At 35.2% G+C, this 21,348-nt stretch overlaps 2 protein-coding genes across 6 annotated transcripts; one reads left to right on the plus strand and one right to left on the minus strand.

The window, feature by feature from the left end:
* Positions 1-446: 446 nt before the first annotated feature.
* Positions 447-6,063, plus strand: LOC110877854 (protein SAR DEFICIENT 1). 4 transcript variants are annotated; one of them, XM_035977408.1, is made up of 9 exons: positions 447-484; positions 2,845-2,904; positions 3,022-3,097; positions 3,238-3,290; positions 3,560-4,053; positions 4,199-4,359; positions 4,456-4,647; positions 5,336-5,471; positions 5,564-6,063. In XM_035977408.1, exons 1-9 carry the CDS (start codon positions 459-461, stop codon positions 5,905-5,907), a joined length of 1,542 nt encoding a protein of 513 aa, XP_035833301.1. In that variant the 5' UTR covers positions 447-458; the 3' UTR covers positions 5,908-6,063. The 4 variants fall into 4 exon arrangements, with proteins under 4 accessions (XP_035833301.1, XP_021981767.1, XP_035833300.1 ...); XM_022126075.2 differs by lacking the exon at positions 447-484 and adding an exon at positions 1,691-1,917; XM_035977407.1 differs by lacking the exon at positions 447-484 and adding an exon at positions 2,521-2,564.
* A 491-nt stretch (positions 6,064-6,554) lies between these two features.
* Positions 6,555-14,351, minus strand: LOC110877852 (syntaxin-43). Of its 2 annotated transcripts, none has more exons than XM_022126073.2 (8): positions 13,875-14,349; positions 12,707-12,983; positions 9,873-9,962; positions 9,604-9,681; positions 9,391-9,468; positions 7,965-8,030; positions 7,799-7,879; positions 6,555-7,001 (listed from the first exon to the last, which is right to left on the minus strand). In XM_022126073.2, exons 1-8 carry the CDS (start codon positions 14,066-14,068, stop codon positions 6,894-6,896), a joined length of 972 nt encoding a protein of 323 aa, XP_021981765.1. In that variant the 5' UTR covers positions 14,069-14,349; the 3' UTR covers positions 6,555-6,893. The 2 variants fall into 2 exon arrangements, with proteins under 2 accessions (XP_021981765.1, XP_035833302.1); XM_035977409.1 differs by lacking the exon at positions 6,555-7,001 and adding an exon at positions 7,008-7,440 and having other exon boundaries at positions 7,714-7,879; positions 13,875-14,351.
* Between the last annotated feature and the right edge of the window lie 6,997 nt (positions 14,352-21,348).

Here is a 21,348-nt window from a genome sequence, read left to right on the forward strand (position 1 = left end):
TCTGTTAGTCAACTGTTACGGTGACCTATTGTTGTAATTTTTACTTAGAAAAGGAAGGGCAATATCGTCATTTCATATATTGTAACCCAATATGGAATATACCATCCCTCTCAAAGCCCTAAATTAAACCATTCACTCATGTCCCTGTGTTCAATCAATGTTCTAGTTTGTTGCTTAATAACGAAAAATGGCTGGGGTTTTTGGAGGATACAACCCGATGATATCTACATTGATCCCGAAATATTATTGTGGTTAGTTCTTGTTTCTTTGTTTTGAAATTTTATGTTGCAATGTTGTTGAAATTCAGTTTGTATAATCATAACTGAGAACAAAGTATGCTATGCAAGTAGTAAAGAATCAGTTTTTTTTGTTGTTACAGATGACGATGAACCTTCCAAGTTTAGTCTAAAAGTCTTTTACAGTGGTGAGTTTACCGACAGCCCTCGTAGTTGGTGAAGATGATGGAGGCAGGCCCGGCCCAAGGGTAAGTAAACCCAAGCAAGGGCTTTGGGCCATCACTTAAGAAAGGCCTCAAATTTAAAAAAAGACTGCTAGTTTTTGTATATATATTTAAACTAGGACATTTAAATATAAAATCCAAGGTTGGCTTAGTGGTAAACTTCCTCTTTGTTTACCAAAAAGGTAGGGGTTTGAAACCTGCTAAGGCCGTTTTTTTCCTTTTTATTTTTAAAAACAAAGCCAAAAATCCAATTGGTACAAGCCCAACAAAAATAACCTTATTTAGTAGGCCCCAAATCTCTAGTTCGCTTTGGGCCTCTAAAATGGTTGAGTCGGCCCTGGATGGAGGCTGGTGAGTTGCAGAGATTATAAAGGAGATAAGACTATTTTGAATTGCAATTTCAGTCCCTAAAATACATTTTGGTCTTTTAATAGAAATCCCGACGTTCAACTAACGAACGTTAATAATAGGGACTTGATTGATTCTAATTGACAAGTACAAGGACCTGATTGGCTGTTTTTTCCAAACAAGGGCTATACGTGTGATTGAGTGTAAACCCAAAGATTATAACCGTAGTTTACTAATAAATAAAGAGTTAATTGTCATTTTAGTCCCTGTGGTTTGGGTCATTTTGTCAGTTTAGTCCAAAGGTTTCATTTTTAACATCTGGATTCAAAAAGGTTTCATCGTTGCCATTTTGGTCCAACTGACTTAACTCCATCCATATTTGTTAAGTCTGCCAAGGGCATTTTTGTCATTTCATTTTTCTTTTTATTAATCCTTTTTTCTTTATTGCGTTTTCTTTTAAATGAAATAACAAAAATGCACTTGGCAGACTTAACAAATATGAATGGAGTTAAGTCAGTTGGACTAAAATGACAACGATGAAACTTTTTTGGATCCAGATGTTAAAAATGAAACCTTTGTACTAAACTGGTAAAATGACCCAAACCACAAGGACTAAAATGACAATTAACTCAATAAATAAATGCCGTTAAAAAAAAAAAAAAAACTCAATAAATAAATATATGTACTTGGGCTCCAAGTTACTCCCCGTTTAGCAGTCACACCATTGAATTGACTTTTGGGGTTCACGCGTTTCCTCACCACTTCTAGGAAGCTTCGACGAAGAAACCTAATTCTCAATCAGGTGACCATTTATTCACATAAATAAATTCCACTTTTACTGACATTAATGCCACAATTATTGTCGAATCCCAAATTGCAATCAAATCAATGTGTTTGAATAAAACTTTACCTAAAATGTGTCAGATTGTATTTGAAATTTATGATAAAGACAAATCGTCACTCGTTTTGTACGGTTTACGCGGTTTGCTCAGTACCCTAATTCTTCATAAAATATGAGAATTGAAATTTATGATAAAAGACTATCTGGAGTGGTAATGCTCTTGCCCCTTGCGCGTTTTGCGTCATATGACAGTCAAGTCAACAATGAGGTATGTGGCGTTTTTTTTCTCGTTTTTTTCTAAAATGGGTGTAGTGGGGATGTGGACCATTATGTTAAAAAGAGGTTAAACAATTAAATAAATAAATAACCATCAAAAAAATCTTATTGACAAAAAAAAATGAGATTAACTGTGATTGGCCACTTCATCCCCTTCTTCGGCGTGGAAAAAAGGACGCCTTGGAGCAAATATTCGAACAAAACATCCCAGGGGTGGTCGATTGGGCGTTTAGGGACGTTTTTCAAGGGTAAAACGCCCAAAAACCTTACCACTACGCATGGTCTAAAGGGCGAGTTAATCGGACCATAAAAAGTAGAGAATCAACGAACCATTGATAAAACATGTAACAAAACCTATTAAAAAACAGCCAGAAAAAAGTCAGAAAAATACAATTAGAGACGAAAAAAAGTACCACAAAAAGTACCAAATAATTTTCGGAGCTTTTGTATAGAAAATACAATTAGAGACAAAAAATAGGTAAAAAAACAGCCAAAGAAAAAAAAACAATGTTTTTTTTAATTTGAGCAAAAGCTAGTGTAAAAATAAACCTTTTCTATGTAAAAATGGGGGTTTAATGAATTTTTTACATGTAAAACTAGTGTAAAGTGGATGATTCAAGCAATATCTTCATCAATCAGGTATAGTATTTAAATAAAGTTAGTTATAGTTAATTAGGTTGAACAAGCAACACCCCCCCCCCCCCACACACACACACACATACACACCCACACTCAACACATGTTGTTTCCTACGACCTTCCCATTCAATTAAATATATACATATATAGATATGTATATATAAGTTTGTGGGTTAGACAGTTGATAGTTATATCTGCAGTTTTTTTATTTCCAATATCTGATACTTGTTTGAGTCATTTATTGGGTGTTTGATGGTGATCAAGAGAACTTTTCGTGACAGTGAAGGAGAGCGATTTTCAGTCGGTAATCAAGAATCAAAGCGAAGGATTACATCTTCAAAGTGAGTTATCAATGATATTAATGATTCAGTATGCATATATAAAGTATGAACTCATTTATTTCTACACATATTTGTTAAGTTTGTTGAATGTGGGATTTTTTTTTGATTTCTTTGCAGCTTTGCTCATAACGTGTTACACGGGTTTTCAGCTCAAGAAGTTGTTTCGACGTTGGAACCATTGATCCAAAGATGTGTAAGTTTATTTTCTTAATATTTGTTGATCGCCCAGAAAATAAATCCTGGGCCTGCCACTGATTTGACTTTGAGATTTCCGTATGATTTGTTTAATATGGAATTATGGATATATCGAAATTGACATATCGTGTCGTATAGGTGCGAGACGAGGTTCAACGTGCATGCCAAAGATTTTTTTGTACATTACCGAGGTTAGATCTCCTACTCATGTACAGGCTTGTCATTTAGTTGAAGTATTTCTATTCTATGCAAAAAAAATAATAATAATAATTTGTTTTCTTATATGATAATGAATATATTACATATGCTATATTGTTGGATTAATAATATATTTATTTTATTGTAAAAAATAAGCAAACTTTAGGTGCCACTTGAATATTTGCATATCTATTGTTAGGAAAGGTTTCAATTTTTTTTTTCAAATTTTTAAAAAGATTTTTAAATTTTCTTCTTGGCACAGATCTCCTATCAATGCACTGGAACCATGTAGAACAACGTCGCTGCAGCTTCGTTTTCAAACAAAGCTGCCAAACACATTCTTCACTGGCAGTCGAATAGAATCAGAGGACAACACTCCTGTGAAACTAGTGTTGTATGATATGAATTCTAAGAAAATCGTATCATCTGGCCCGTTTTCGTCGTTGAAGGTAAATATTGTTCCGCTTGATGGTGATTTCTGTGCTGATGATGAACAAGATTGGGCGGAGAGTGACTTTGATGCCAAAGTTATATGTGAAAGAGACGGCAGGCGACCACTGATCACTGGAGATTTGGTAGTTACTCTTGAAAATGGAGTTGGGGATTTAGGTGATTTTTGTTTTACGGATAATTCGAGTTGGAGAAGAAGTAGAAAGTTTATGATCGGTGCAAAAGTTAAGAAAGATACTTGTGTTGGAGCTAGAATCCGAGAAGCTAAAAGTCAAGCGTTCGTAGTAAAAGATCACCGTGGAGAATGTAAGAATACTGCCATTCTTTTTAGAATTAATAAGCGTTAATACCATAAAAAACTAACATATTTTTTTTACTTTTTCATGAATTAACCCGATAATAAATACCATGGCTAACCGTTGGTTTTTTTTTTTTTTTTTTTTAATTTCAGCATACAAGAAGCATCATCCGCCATCTTTGGGTGACGAAGTTTGGCGTCTGGAAAAAATAGCAAAAGACGGGGTTTTGCATAAACGATTGGCGTCTCATCGCATATCCACTGTCAAGGACCTTCTGCAAGTGTATGCAACCAACCAGCCCATGCTACGCAAAGTAAGAGAATAATAATAATATTAGTTATACCTATTTTGTAAATAATTATATTTTTTCTTATAATTATTCACCACCCGGCTTTTCTCTTGTATGTAGTTACTTGGTGGATCATCTAACAAGACGTGGGACGCGATAATCAAGCATGCTAAAGATTGTGTTTTAGATGACAAGTTGTACATGTACAAATGTGGTGCAGATGGAATCATGATTTTGCTTGATTCCGTTTTGACCGTCGTGGGTGCATCCTTTGATGGACAAACTTATTTGCCTCTCTCCGCGCTTGACAAGGTATGCGTTTTGATTATATATTTTACGTGTGTAAATGAGTTCAAACTCGTTTAATTTGATGAGAGTTTGGACTTGAGCTCAGTTTGTCCCGAGCTCTATGTTAGCTCGAGAAAAAATGTTAAGTTGGAGCCAGGCTCGTTAGTTATTTATTTAGATAAAAGTACACGGATGGTCCATGTGGTTTACCAAAATTTTGGATTTGGTCCCTAGCTTTTGAAAAATACACAGATGGTCCCATGGTTTGTACTTTGTAACACATTTAGTCCCCAACTTTTTCCAAAAGTACATGGATGGTCCTTGTAGTTTGCACTTTGTAACACATTTCGTCCCTAACATGGACATGCTAAAATCTTTAGATTTGTTGGCTGTTGACTAAATGTGCTACAAAGTGCAAACCACAGGGACCATCTGTGTACTTTTGGAAAGCTAGGGACCAAATTCAAAATTTTGGTAAACCACAGGGACCATCTTTGTATTTTATTCTAAAACATATGTTATATTTATATAAATAAGAGGTTTGATTTGATACGAAGCTTGGTCTTGATTCAAGCTTTTAACTAGCCGATCTCGAGCTTATAACTAGCGGATCAGCTTGTTTACACCCCTATATGTTTCACATCCTTTTAAGAAAGCTCCAAGACGGAGTTTCTTTTCGATGACAAGTGACCGATCTTATGTTTGTTTGCAGCCTATGGTGGAATCTTTAAAGCATCAAGTTTACAGAAACTTGGAAGGGATGGTACCAATGGACACACAGTCTGTTTTCGGAGCCCCGGTGCTAATGCCTAACCTACACCATACCCCTCTTAAAACCGCAACGTCAGGTATATATCATCTTTCACATTTTTTTATCTATAATCCATACACGTTTGATATACCAGTGTCGGTTCTTATGAGGAGACCTTACTTTATACAGATGAACTCGAAATGCAAATGCAAATGTATGATGGCAGCAATGACATTCATGTTCAAGATCCTTATTCTATGCAATATTTTTCTCCTGCTTTAAGGAACAGTTTCATAATCAAAGAATTTGGCGTTCAAGATAATATTGATTCGCAAATTCTATGGCAAGGAAATAATCTGCTCATTGATCCGAGTAACCAACATATAGATGTCGTTTCCTCTGATTTTGGGATCTGTTTCTCGAGAAACGGGTCACCGAGGGCAAGGTGGTGCAAGATTCGCGCTGCCCTCAAGTGGGGTTCAGTGAGGCGAGATGTGGCTGCTAAAAAGATGGCCGAGCTGTTCATATCTTGATTTTTCGGTTTAGAGTTGTAGATTGGTTGTAATAATACTGTCGTGTGGATGGATTTGTGTATATACGAACGATCGCCACGACTTGATCTTCTTTTGGGTTATGGTTCTTGTAAATATTTCAGATGTTAATGTTAAGACAACATATTCACTGGATCATTTGTTGGGGCCATGGGTTGTGTTCATGGGTTGGCGAGTTGTAATTTCACATAGGCCTGAACATGAAGACGACTTTTGTATTTGCGGGCCGACTCAAACACATCCAACTAAAAAAAGAACTTTATTGATTTATTTATTTATTTTCATATTAATTCTTCGAAACTCTAATTACACATCAAATTAAACATTTTAAGCAACTATGTTTAAAATATGCGAACTTAATGATTAATTTCCGACTTTTAGAATAAAAAATACCCACATTGTTTAAGTTACTACATAAACACAATTCAGACATGATCCGTTTAGCTATGCAATTGTATTGTTAGGTTCGTGTCGTGTTAGAAATTTGCAACCTTAATCTGTATATTTTAGCTGGCATTTGACCAACAATTTATTAATTTATTCAGGTGTATAATATAGCATACTCCCAGGCACACTTTCACTAGCAAAGCCTATTAGATGAATAATGCATTTTACCATATGTATAGGCATATATTAATATCAGTCTATATATATATAGAACCTCTATATAACTTTATTATACACAAGCAATATACAAGACCTTTAACCATGCCTATGCACACTCTCTAACTCGAGTATAAATACCATGTCCATAATCTGTATAGGGTCAACAATCTCAATCTCAATCTCATTTTCATTACATCTCTAGCAATGGTCGTTGTCATAAAGAAACAAAAATTTCATCACATCTCTTGATAAAACCATCTTCCCTTCCCTTCTCCGGCTACTGCTCTTGGAAAGTACATACAGAAACAAAACTGCCTTTCCGAGAGGGGCAGAACAGTAATTTTGTAACTGAGTACTTGATATCAGAAAAGAATCTCCTTAAGGATTAAGAGAACCAGCATTACAAAGCACATGATAACTAGAATTGAAGCACACATTATCATCCCACCTTTTTTCTGACTTCGCTCCGCCTGCAAGTTTCATTAAAGTATATGTGCAGCAGACATATAGGTCAGGTCGGGTTGGGTCAAAATACAGTCCTGGTTGACCCAAAAACTATTAGGGAACAATCAGGTCGGGACTGTTTTTATCAACTTTGTACAAATAAAAGTAAAAAGAAATGCAGTCCCTAGAAACAGCTGGAAATTACAAAAAAACTAAGTAAAAAAAAGCAACTATAAAATTTTGTGAAAAATAAGGGTAGAATGGTCATATTCTAAATTGTTTCAATGAAATAAATTAAAATGTGCAACTTTGATATTTTAACAATTAAATAAGGGGGTATATTTTGCATGGGTATACATGATGTTTAGGAAGTTTGTAGATGTATATATAAAATTCTTCTGATAATTAACGTGTTAAATATAAATTACAAAGGCATTATAATACCATGATAATTTTCTAAGTTATTTAATAGAGTTAATTACTGTTTTCGTCCCTGTGGTTTGTCAAAAATCACTATTTCAGTCCATTAGTTTAAAAATTGCGATTTCAGTCCCTGTGGTTTCACTTTCGTAACCATTTCAGTCCCTGTACTTAACAGAATAATGGATTGAAATGGTTACGAAAGTGAAACCACAGGGACTGAAATGGTTACGAAAGTGAAACCACAGGGATTGAAATCGCAATTTTTAAACTAATGGACTGACAAACCACAGGGACGAAAACAGTAATTAACTCTATTTAATAAAACAATCTACAAAAATACAGTTTGACCCGGCCCAAAAAAGTAAAAGGGTTGAAATAGCTTAAAAGAGTTAAGGACAACCTTTTGTAGCTGTTTGAGGCCTTCATCCACAGATGCTGCAACATTTTGAATATTGTGGTCTATTCTATCAACAATGGTTCCCTGATTTTTCATCAAATAGATGCAGTCTAGTTACATGAAAATGATGAACCACAAAAAAGACAGCACAACAGACGGGTTTTCTGACCTGGTCAATCACAAGGACGGAAAGATCCTTCATGATTTGTGCAAGCTCGTTTACTGATTCCACAACCTTCAAAGGATGATGCGATTAGTAGAGACATACATATTCACAAATACAATTTGGTTTGAACCAACCATGGGGTGTAAATGAACCGAACCCGAGTCTGAGCTCGACTAGTGAGTAGTTTCTCAAGCTCAGCCATGGCTCAACTAGCTTATGATTTATCTAATTATTTGATTTATAACTACTTATACATATATTTTGGAGTTGGGGGGTCTCACTGGAAGCAGCCCCTCTACCCCTGGGATAGAGGTAAGGCTTGCCTACATCCTACCCTCCCCAGACTCTATCAATAGCTTCGCTATAGGTTGGATTATACAAGGCATGGTTGTTGTTGTTGTATATATAGCATAATAGTAAGTTATTTTATCATAGTTTATGCAACAATTATTAGGTAAATACATATTACATATAGGGATGTGCACGGTTCGGTTCAGTTCAGTTTTATGGTATGACCGAAACCATAACCGGAATGTTCAGTTTTCGGTTTTTGAAAGCTGTTCAGTTTCGATTTTAGCAACGGTTCGGTTTGGTTTTTGAAACAAAATTACGTAAGATTCAAAAATAAAAAGTATAATCCAAAATTTAAGAATCTTTCTTTGATGTTTACATTTAAGTTATTATTTTTAACCTTTTTTTAAATAATATTGTTCACATAAATCTAACTTTCTAATCTGTTTTTAGGTTTCTCCAAAGTTTTTATTAAGACATTTTCTTTTATAATACTTTGAAAATCATTTAATTTTTATGTTAAATTCTTGTAGGCAACAAATAAATCATTTCAAAGAAAAATAAACATGTTAATGTTTTTATTATAAATACTTAGGGGCTGTTTGGTAGCCTCTGAATGGTCATTAAGAGGCTACCTCTTAATGGAACCTAAAAGAATTTTACCAATGAGAAGGTAGAAGAATATGACATGTGATGATTTACCATTCAGAGGTTACCTCTTAACCATTCAGACTTGAGGTTACCTCTTATTCATTCAGAGGTTTTAAACCGTTAAAATGTTGCATCTGAATGGTCATTAAGAGGCTATCAAACAGCCCCTTAACATTCAAGAATAAAATCAATAATTTTTTAAATCAATAATCAATATATAACAAACATTAAAAAGTGACTTTTTAGGTTATTCGGTTCAATTCGATTTTTTCGGTTTTCTGCTTACCCCTAATTAAATATAATAAACTCAAATATAATTTATATAAGAGGGGCTCGTTTAGGCTCGCGAGCCTAGTCAAGCTCGATATGTGAAGCTCAGGTTCGAGCTTTTAGCCGATATGTGAAGCTCAGGTTCGAGCTTTTAGCGAGCCGATCTCGAGTATTTCATGAGTGGCTCGGCTTGTTTACACGCATAGAACCAACCTACCTGTTGAATCTCTTTCTCCCTTTCCACTGTGAAAGCCTCACTTTTCTTCAATTTAGCCATCTGATGTTCATTGAAACCCTACATAAATGATTCCAGTTACTAATCATTCTAAAGTAACATCAGTAACTAACTTTGAACCCAATAACAATCTAAATTCAGATTTATTTAATTTAACAAGGTAAATAATTGAAGAGTAGGGAGGATTCAACGTACCAAATCATCAAATCCGTCATCATCGGTTCTAGATTGTTTTCCATTTAGATTCATTTCTAGATCAACCCCATCTGGACCCTACAAAAAAGGCAAAAAAAAACAAAAACTATAAACGAATATTTACTAAAGCATGGTGCATTCCTCTCAAGCATTTGAATTTTGAATCTGATAAGTCGATTAATTATGTTTGAGATTACCACACTGCTGTGTGTTATAGTAATTATTAAAATACAGATATAATAACTAAAGTTATGATAGTCTTGAGAGACCTCTTTCTGCTGCTGAAGGCGCTTCAAATAAGTTGATTGCTTCTTCCTGAGTTCCACTGAAAGGCTCTGAAGATCAGTCGCAAGAGACCGCTGCAATAAATGTTAAAAAAAACGTGATTGCAGATCCATAATAACTTAGCAAATATATTAGCATTGAAACAATCTATATATGTACCATATAATAAATAAAAATCCTTAGGGGACACAGGTCACAATTCTCGACCACCCAATTTTTTGTTTTCCCGCCTCTCTCTCCTATTAAATAATGATTTAAAATGGTTTATTTTTAGATATTTCATAAAAATTTAATTATAGATAGTTATTAGTATATTATAAAGACTTATTATCTCTATCTACAGTACATAACAAATTATCATTCTTACATTATATTTTATTCAACTCGTGTAATATACGTGTTTATTCAACCCGTGCAATACATCGGTTTTTTAAAAGATATAAATGTTTGCATAATATTACATTTATTCTATCAGTGTAACGGGATTCTAACCTAGTTCACAATATAAAAGCAAAAGCATCAACGATGAAAACATATAACTTCTCATAGCCTCTGCAGTTAATATCAGTGATATATCCGATATATTGGTTATCGGTCCCCATGTAAAATATCAACCAGAATATTATTGATGATTCTCCCGATATCAGTACCTTTCTTCTTAGTTCCCCATTCGTCTTATTGCTGTGATTAATGTTTTAAGTCTTAACCAGTTCCTACTTGCTGCAATTATTAGTGTTTTGTAAGTTGCAAAAGGTTAATTTGTTAATGCTAGGAGAGTATACTTAATTGTTAGTGTTAAATTGCTATATAGTAAAAAGGACCTTTTTCGTGAGAAGTGTGAGAAGGCATAGAAATTGACATGTAGGCATCATGTTTTGAACTTAGACATGATGTTTTAGGTTGTTTTGCCAAGAAAAACATCAAACATAACAATTTAAAACACAATGCAATGTATTTAAAACACAACTAAAACACAATGCTTAACACTTAAAACACACTACTTAACGTTCTTGGCATGGTGTTTTAAGTTTTAAGCCTAGAATTCATTGCATTGTGTTTTAAATTGTTATGTTTGGTGTTTTTCTTGCCAAAACAACCCAAAACATCATGCCTACATGTCAATTCTTATGCCTTCTCATACTTCTCACAAAAAATGTCCTTTTTTACAGGCACCTAAGACTATATACATAAATTCTACATGATATTATAATTACTGACATCCCACCAGCCATCGTGATAACCTATATCTCAAATATCGGTCCTTGACCCACATAGTTGTCGATAGCAAATAGCGACAAATAGCGACGGCTATTTTATAAATAGCGATTACACTAGAAAAAGATTTTTGAAAATTTTTATATGTATATTACATCAAAATACCCTTGTATATATGCTATTTTACATGTATATTTAACAAAAACTAATAGTTAGTAGCAAAAGTTTAGGACTTATATGTTGGGTGTGTGAATGAAAGTCTCAAAAGGTGGTAATTGGTAAATACTTTGTCCCACATTGGTGTGTGAACAAAGTTAGTGGTTGTTTATAAGGTAAAGTCTTTACTACTCCATTGTAGCTTTATGACATGTTTTACCACAAGTCCTACCCGCGCGCAGGGGGTGCAAAAAATGAGTTTCTGAACTGGAATTTAATTGAACTCGTGCATGCACGCACGTCCTGCGGACACGAATGCAGCTTCGAAAACCCCGGGCCTAGGCCAGTTTTTGCACAATTAACCTTCTGCCTTTTATGCAGGTTTTTTTTGTATTAAAAATGGCCCCAGACGAGAGGTGCTAACTTCGCTATTCGTCGCTAAGACCCATGTAGCGACACTTGGTCGCTTCGCTACATAGCACGCTATAGCGGTCGCTATAGCCGCTACTAACAACTATGTTGACCCCAAGGTTTAAAAAAACGGAAACGAGTTTCGAGGCGTTTTCCCTTCGCCTCACGAAGCGTAAGCCTCGAGACGAACCGAGGCGTAAGCCCGAGGCGGAATTAAAAATTAAAAAAATAATATAAAAATTATATATCTTTTAAAAAATAAAATACCAAACATAAAATACAGAACTTTCCTAATGTAAATAGACTTGTGAGAATAGTTTTGGGTTGACTATGATAAAAGTTTAATGTTTAAGGGTGTTTATGTAATGTAAGTTTTTGTAAATGAAATAAATAAAGCTCTAGTTATTTTCTTCAGTAACCCTAATAAGTTACATCACTCTTTTATCGCCGTCATCAACTCCTCTGTTCTACTTCTACCCTAATTTTCTTGGTAACCCATCGCTATAAGGTATGTCTCCATCTCTGTTCTACCCTATTTTTTCTTGATTGCGCATAGCCACAAGCGTCGTACGTCTTTATCCAACCCAAAATATATACGTACGCCTCTCCAAAATCGTTCCGCCTCAGATCTGAAACTTACGCCTCACTCCACTGAGGCGTGCGTATAATTTCTGACCCTGAGGCGCCGCCTCATATACGTTTTTTCTCCGTTTCGAACTGAGGCGCGCCTCAGTACGACCGCCTCGGCCGTTTTTTTAAACCATGGTTGACCCATATCCAATATTTTACCGCATTAACTGCTTAGTACTCATATAACTCCGTTTCAAGTGAAATTAATAAAAAATGATTGGGCCAATGACGGTTTTATTTATGAATATTCAAGGTTGGTGGCCAAACTAGACCAAAAGATGTTACGTAAAAACAAAAAATATAGTATAGTGGGAGGAAGAAAATCTAACATGAGAACAGAAAACAAACATAAGCAAGTTATATTTAGTTATTTACCATTCAAATTATTAAAATGATGTGAGTATACCTGAACATTTTTCCTAATATTTGAATCCTCAGAAGTCCCACCAGCAGATAATTTCTTTAATCTCTTTTCAGATTTTCTAAGAAGATCAGTTATCTCGTGGGTTAGAGCTTCAATCCGGTGTTGATCTTCTCTACCATCCCCAAAAGAGGGCATCAAAGCCTTGGCATGAGCCTTTGCAAGCTCGGCCATTTTGGATCTCGCACGCTGCACATTTCCTGTTATTTCGTCAGATACGTCAACCCAAGCGGGAGGAAGACCCACGGTAAACGCCCCTCCACTGCAATAATACAACAACAATGCTACTTACTACATACCAAAAGAAAGGTACACTAAATACATTGCCAATTGTTGAGTAACATCTCACTTCAATTGTAAGCATGCAACAAGCTCTTAATTTGAATATAGAATGGAGTTTTAGCTTAAAGAAGAAATCCTTTAAGTGATATTAAGACTCACTGACTTATAAAGTCAAATAACTAAGGAGTGTTACTGTGCCTTTGACTACCTCAAAGTCAAACCAGGGTGGCAATCTTAATCTCATTCGGATCTTAAAATTTTGGATTGCACCTAGAGGATCTGTTAAGAATGTGTTAGTACTTTGGTTAGTTACTGTCATCAGCTTCTTAGAGACTAGAGTTTTGTACTGACGTACACTCTTTTCACTTACAGGAAGTAAGAAATTTGTCTGCTGCAGAAGGGTGGAACTAATGACAGTAATTGTCAAGTGGTCTAAGTTTTGGTTAGTTTAAATACATAAAAAAATTAAACGGCGGCCATATTTAATACTTCTTCGCAGTTCGTTCTTGATAATAAATAATACTAACTAAATTCATGAAAATCACTAATTTACCTTATTATCCCATACGACAGAATTCTCGTAGAATCTCATTCTTTCAACCCGTCGTCTCTACGAACAATAATTTACCTTATTATCCCATACGATACGACAGGCATTTTCTATGGAGAATTACTAGGCTATGATAAACTCAAAGCTCCATCTATCAGATCAGATCATAGGAAACACAATCCCCAAACTTACTCATGCTAGTTTGACTAATTTTCAATTGGCAAATGACAATAATTACATCAAGATCATGCACTAAACCATATCTATTTTCCAAATTACTCAGTGAACAAACACATGAAGGATAGAGTAGAGAGAACATACAATGAAGTCCCTGGATCCTCCGTACTAAGAGGCGCATAATCACGATTCTGCTTAACCAAACCGACAGTTGCTAACTCGATCACCGGACCACCACCACCACCGGAGCTAGAAGAACCTACACTCGACGGAGCCCTAACGCTCTTCAACGCATCTCTATACTTCCTAAACAAGACCGTTCTGTTTCTCGTTGCCATTGAACGATCAAGGACAACTAGAAACCGATCGGTTAACAGTAAACAGTGATGCAAACGGATCTGGATTTGTAGCGGTTTGAGTTTGAATTAGGTTGATTGGAGGAGATCTACGAGGATCGATAGACTCGTTAACACGCTCCGATTGCTTTTGTGCAGAGGTTGAATTGAAACAATTGAAGATTGTTGTTGTACGATCGATGAACAAATCTGGAGATCGATCTGAATGAGTCGTGATGAAAATTGAAACCCTTGAATGTAACTTCCCACTAAACAAATAGAAGTTTAGGGGTGTTTGGGATTGATTGTAAAACAATCTTATTGACTTGGAATCGAACATTCGGCGAACAGTTAGGGCATGTTTGGCTAAGCTTATTAGAGTTAAAAAGGACTTTTGGGAAAAGGACTTTTGGGAAAAGGACTTTTTGAAAAGGACTTTTTAAAAAAAGTGTTTGGATTAGCTTATGGGGTGGAAAAAGCCAAATATAAGGGGTAATTTAGAAAATTCATTTTTGAAAAGTCATTTCTGGATATAAGGAAACAAATATAAGGGGTAATTTAGTAATTTCATTTTTGAAAAGTCATTTCTGGATCCAAAAGTCACGAAATCTTGGCTTTTCAAAACCTCATGTTTCCTTCTTTGCAATAAGCTATTTTGAAAAGGACTTCTTGGTTATCCAAACATAAAAACAGCTTATTGACTTATCCATAAGTCAATAAGCTAATAAGCTGGTTTGAGAAGCCAATCCAAACATGCCCTTAGTAAACTGTTTGGTGGGAAGTTTGTTTATGTTCGTTCGATTAGCTTAACGAATGTAGGATCGTTGTGTGACCCGAATGAGTCGATCAGAAGAGTTGTTTATCCGAATCAGAGGCGGAATCAATGAAACGGACGCTCGATGTAATTATAATGTCTCTTGTATTAATCTGATAGAATTACAGCACCTGGAGACAATCCGGCAGCACTTCGTTACCGAATACAAGACCTAATTCCGCTTCAAATGAAACGGATATGCTCCTATATATAGTTGTTGTAATTTCGCTTGAAATGACCAAGGCACTTTCAAGCGGAATCAACATTGTTGATTTCATTGTTGATTTCGCTTGAACATGCACTTGACAGTTTCAAGCGGAATTACCAACAAATACATGAAAATCAGTTTCTAGCAACTTGAGCACTGGTTATCCTATCCTATCTCATTACATGACTCGATACAAGACGAAGTCAATAGACATACTGCACCAACAGACTCCCCCTTGGATATTGACGAAGTCTTCAGTGTCGAGTCTTTATCATGACACATTTTTAGTCTTGATCAGTCTTCAAATTATGTCTCTTGTCATGACGTTGTATGCATCTATCAATCTTTCTCCTTTCTTCACAAGTTCAGAATCTCATTCTGGCTCTATCTATATCATTCTACCAGAATCTGACTTTGACTCTATCTTTATCAGCTTCTTCAGGCTCCCCATTTCGTCAAGCTTCCGTGCTTTAGGGATCGACACCTAGCTTTCTGGTTACAAGCTCCCCCCTTGCTTTGAGCTCGTCTTCAGACTCCCCTTTAGACTCTGCTGTCGGGATCGTAGTCTGGTACAATATCTGCAACACTCATACGTTTATAAGTAACAACATTTCAAACTTTCAAATATCCAGGAATATTAACCTGGCTCACTCAATTTTCTTAAACTAACACTTCTCATGAATTTGGTAGTTTCATCGAATCGAATCGGAAACTAGCTCTATAACAATATAAGCATCTAAATCCCCCACAGTTAATCATCCAAGTCCAAACTAATGACCTTGGAGATATCACAAACTGTTTTTGATTTTTGATAAAAGATTCAAGTTTCAAATTAATGAACTTGTTTTATTTTCATAAACACAATCAACTTACTTAGATTTTGAAACTCAGCATTTCAGACATCAGTTGAGAATCAAAAATCTTTTTGTATTTTCTGAAATATAAAGCAGTAAAGAAATATTTACAAACATATTTACAGACAATATTTTTGTTTGAGTTCACGTTAGAGGATCATATCAGTTTTTGACAAGTCACAAGTATCGTTGAGCTTAGTTACACATTAAGAATTAAACAATTCACTTAGCTTGTCGATATACTGATCCACTTAAATTTTCACACAAACTTCAACTGATTCAGGATACGAATTAGGTGTTTTAAGAACTTAAACTCATTCATGTGTCCCACCTCTTGAATATACTCCCGTATCCAGATCCCAATATTCAGTCTTACAGGTGAGTATACCTAGATGATATCTGTAAGGGGTTAAATTGCGAAACTGTGAGAGCTCAGGTCAGAACTTCCGTTCAGCAAAGAAATGACGGTTCGACTTTAGGTATGTTCCCTTTAGAGAATCTTTTCTTCAAAAGCACATGATTAGCATTTTTCAATGTTTCATCATTTTTTATGCTGAGGGTGATGCTATATTTCAAGCAAGCAGAAAGTATTATACGGGGACTAGGCCATTGCTTCCGCAAAATCAGAAGTCCTAAGGGTTCGAGCATTGGAGATGACGATTCGAACAAACCTCACAGCACGCATTCGTGACGCACAACAAGAAGCCCTTAAGGTGGAAAACCGCAAAGCTGAATACCTTCGGGGTGCATTGAAGTATATGGTGCCAAATGAAGAGGGAGCCTTATACTTTAAGAAGCGTATTTGGGTTCCGCTCTATGGTGGCCTACGAGAAGTCATCCTTGATGAAGCACATAAATCGAGATACTCGATCCATCCAGGATCGGACAAGATGTATCAAGACTTAAAAGAATACTATTGGTGGCCGACACTCAAGAGCGACGTTGCTGTTTATGTTGGAAAATGCCTAACCTGTGCTAAGGTTAAGGCTGAATATCAGAAACCGTCTGGCTTACTACAACAACCAGAGATTCCCATGTGGAAGTGGGAGCAAATCTCGATGGACTTCATAACCAAATTACCCAAGACCCCTAGAGGGCATGATATGATATGGGTGATAGTCGATCGGCTAACGAAGTCTGCGCATTTCCTACCGATCTGAGAAAAAGACAGCACTGGGAAGCTTGCTGAGATATACTTGAAGGAAATTGTGACACATCATGGAGTGCCTATCTCAATCATTTCAGACAGAGATAGGCGCTTTGTCTCAAGAATCTGGCGATCCTTTCAGGAAGCCTTTGGATCTCAGCTAGATCTAAGCACAGCATTCCATCCACAAACGGACGGCCAGAGTGAACGAACTATACAAACATTAGAAGATATGCTTCGCGCATGTGTCATGGACCTAGGCGGCAGCTGGGATACTCACCTACCCTTGGTTGAGTTTTCCTACAACAACAGTTATCATACAAGCATAAAAGCCGCACCATTCGAAGCTCTGTATGGCCGCAAATGCCGATCACCATTATGTTGGGCAGACGCTGGAGATAAGTGTATGGTTGGTCCTGAACTTGTACAAGAGACAACCGACAAGATTACGCAAATCCGAGAACGCATTAAGGCGGCTCGAGATCGACAAAAGAGCTACGCTGACCGAAGACGAAAACCACTAGAGTTCGAGGTGGGAGACAAAGTTTTGTTAAAAGTCTCACCCTGGAAGGGCGTAGTGCGATTCGGAAAACGTGGAAAGCTGAATCCACGATACATCGGACCATTCAAGATCTTAGAAAGAATTGGTACCGTGGCGTATAAGTTGGAATTACCGGAAGAGCTTAATGGAGTACATGATACGTTCCATGTATCCAACCTCAAGAAGAGTCCAACACAAGAAAACGTGATCATCCCTGCGGATAAAGTGCATATTGACGACACTCTCTGATTTACAGAACAACCCGTTGAGGTTACAGACTGGAAAGTCAACAAGACAAGAAGGAGCAGTGTCAAACTTGTCAAAGTACGTTGGAACTTAAAACACGGACCCGAGTACACATGGGAACGTGAAGACCAGTTCAAAGAAAAGTATCCCCATCTGTTCAAGAAGACTCCTGCCAGAGCTAGTTCGGCCTGAATTTCGGGACAAAATTCTTTTAATGGGGGGGAGACTGTGACAACTGGCACCAAACCGGTAATTTCCGTACACTTTAATTATTATTTAATGACTATAATTACGTGCTTTAATGTCAACATTATCTGATAGCATACTACACAAGTGGATTCATGCACGTTTTATACTACCAAATGTTGCTTTATGCATTAACGAGAGCGTTGCGTCAGAAATACTAAGTAAACTCACCGGTAAGACACAATGTGTCAACAAAACTGCAGAAAGCAGTCAGACATTAGAATTAGGGCCTAGGTGTAGGTCCAATGACAAGAATACATTAAAACCCAAGAGTACATACAAGGGTTAACATATAAACCTTCCGGAAGCTAAACTATGCACTAAAAATCACCCGAAACTCACTTTAAATGCGGAATTCAGCATAATTCAGCTTTTAACACAATAATATCATGCAAAATTTATGTTTTATTTTTCAAAATAACTTACAAAGTGTCGGGAATTAAAATTGCCACAAAAAGTGCTTCATGCTTAGTGAAACTGCGCAATTCAGCACTTTAACGAACCGTAACGAACCGAACAACCGGACAATAACTGAGACATCAAAATTTGACTAGAAGTAATGTTTTTATGATATTAAACTAGTAGTGGAGGGTTCAAATGAGAAGAAATTCTTTGTAAAAAGAAAAAAGAAGAAATTTCAACCAATAGAAATGCTTCATTAGACTTCATTTAATATTTGTACTTAATGTAACTATAAGGGTATATTAGTAAACTTACATACATCATTAAGTGGTAGTTTCATCTTTAATACCTAATTATATTAAATTTGTAACTTATTTTTAAGATATATATTTTTCACAAAAAAATAAAAATAAAAATAAAAATTCATTTATAGTGTAGGATAAATACGAGGCGTGTATGATAAATTACGAGTTGTGTAGGATAAATTACGAGTTGTGTAGGATAAATTTCAATATGTGTAGGATAAATTTCGAAATGTGTAGGATAACTTTTGATGTGTGTAGGCAAAAATGTTTAGTATGAAGGATTATAGTCTTAATGACTAATTAATTAGTCAAACATAATAATAAATTAGATGACAAAAAAAATATTTAATGTTTTACAATTGTACCCTTTTATTCTTTTTCTTCTCAATAAAATTTTCTTCTCAAATGAACCTTCCCCTAAACTAGTATTGATGCTAGAACACCTTAAAAATCATAAAAACCCCTAAACACACTTAAACTAACTTAAACCTTCTAATTTACACTTTAAACCTCCATATTTAAAAAAAATTACACTTTATCCCCCCCCCCTTTCACCAAATCCGGCCTCTATGGGCCCCACACACTTTAGAATATTTTATGTAACTTGGTCTCCTAACTAGAATGCAAGGAATCCTAAAGAATATCATGTTGTTGGATATTTTCCTTATAAGAACCATAAGAAGATCACATTGTCCAACATCCCATAAAAACCATCATCTTCTTCCTCCCTTCAACCATACTCTCGGCTCACTACTCCCATACATAACCCACAATTTTCAAGCTCCAATCTCATGATCCAAGGCCACTAGAAGGTGTAAGAAGCTCATTTAGGAAGGTGCGTGGTGCTAGAACTTGAAGGACCTCTTTGTGGAGCTTTTAACCACTCACTTTCTTCCTTGATCATCATCCCCATTTTTGTGCCACTTCCCTAGCCATTAGAGCTAGTAGTAAGCTTCTTGATCACTAATTTAAATCATGTTTATGTTATGTACAAGATTCACCATCTAAACAACTTAGCTTCTAATGTTAAAAATGAAAAGATCTAACATATTAATGAAAGAAAATAAGTGATTACATGAATTTTTGATTTATGTATTGATGTTGTTGATTTTATATCTTGAGCTTAAGAATAGATCGAGTATATTAAAGCTTGGATCTACCAAGTTTAAGCATGGATCTTGAAGGATCCATGATTAAACTTGAAGGTGAACATATGAAGCATAATGTGAACTTGAAGTATGAATTGTTATGCAAAGACTTGTAATAAAGTGTGTGTAGAACTAATTTTTGAAACTAAAATTCATGGAAAGTTTGTTGAAAATATAACATAAAGCTTATTTTTGAAAGATCTAAAGCTATTAAGCATGGATCTTGAAATATCCATGGTTAAACATGATGTTGAAAATTATTATCTTTCTAATAAATATAAAAGTGGTTTTAGAAACATGGTTTACAAACTTTGAAACCATTAAACTCATAAATAAGTTGGTTAATAAAATAAATTCTTATAAAAAGTTGGTTAAAAATTTATAAGAACACTTATTTTGGAAAGATCACCTTACGTAAAGTGTAGATCTAAAAGACTACACATGTTTAACAAGAACCAAGTTCGCCATGATGTTTCATATGAAGAAATTAGTATATGTTGTTGATGATTGTTATTGAAATTGATTATTGAAATTGATGATGATTTTTTTTAAGAAAATAAACACATGTTTTGAAAACATGGGAAACCTCCATTTTTAGGTGAAACTCTGTCAAAATTTTTATAAATTTTGACACTTAGAAAAATATATAAGTTTTGAGAAACTTATCCCCCCTAAAAATGTATATTAAGGTATTTGCCAAGGTTTCCCTAATTTTTGGAGTTAAGAAACGATGATTTCGTCAAGGTTAAAATTGACATTATGTATGTATATCTTTGAGAAAATATATATATATATATATATATATATATTATTTCATCACCAAATTTTGTGCTAAGTGTATGTAGTATGTATTATACGTGCTAGTGTATTAGGACTTGAAAATACACTAAATACTCTTGAGAAGTAAAAACACAAAAATACACATACAACATACTTAGACAAATACAAGAAAATATATTTGTGAAAATATATTAGTTGATAGAATAAATAACTTGGACAAGTTATGAACATAAAATAAAGTTTTGAACAAAGATACATAATTCGGGTGCAAAGTGCCAAATACAAGATACTTATATTAATTTTTGAGAAAATAATATAAGTAAGATACATAGTTAAAAATATAAATTATTTTTAACACAACAAATACATATACAAAAGATGGTGACTTGTGCTTGTACGATACAAGTCTAGTGACTAACGACAATAAAACACGTTTAGGGCACGACGCACTATAAGCAAATCCTGTGAAGTTTACGACGCAAGTAACGCAAAGTTGTGAGTTCATGCTCCCCCCTTTTCTCTAACTGTTACACTTCGGGGGTGAAATACATGTTACAAATTTTACAATGTTTACATGTGTTATAATGGGTAC

This window comes from Helianthus annuus, chromosome 9, assembly GCF_002127325.2.
Source record: "Helianthus annuus cultivar XRQ/B chromosome 9, HanXRQr2.0-SUNRISE, whole genome shotgun sequence".
Lineage (NCBI taxonomy): Eukaryota > Viridiplantae > Streptophyta > Magnoliopsida > Asterales > Asteraceae > Helianthus > Helianthus annuus.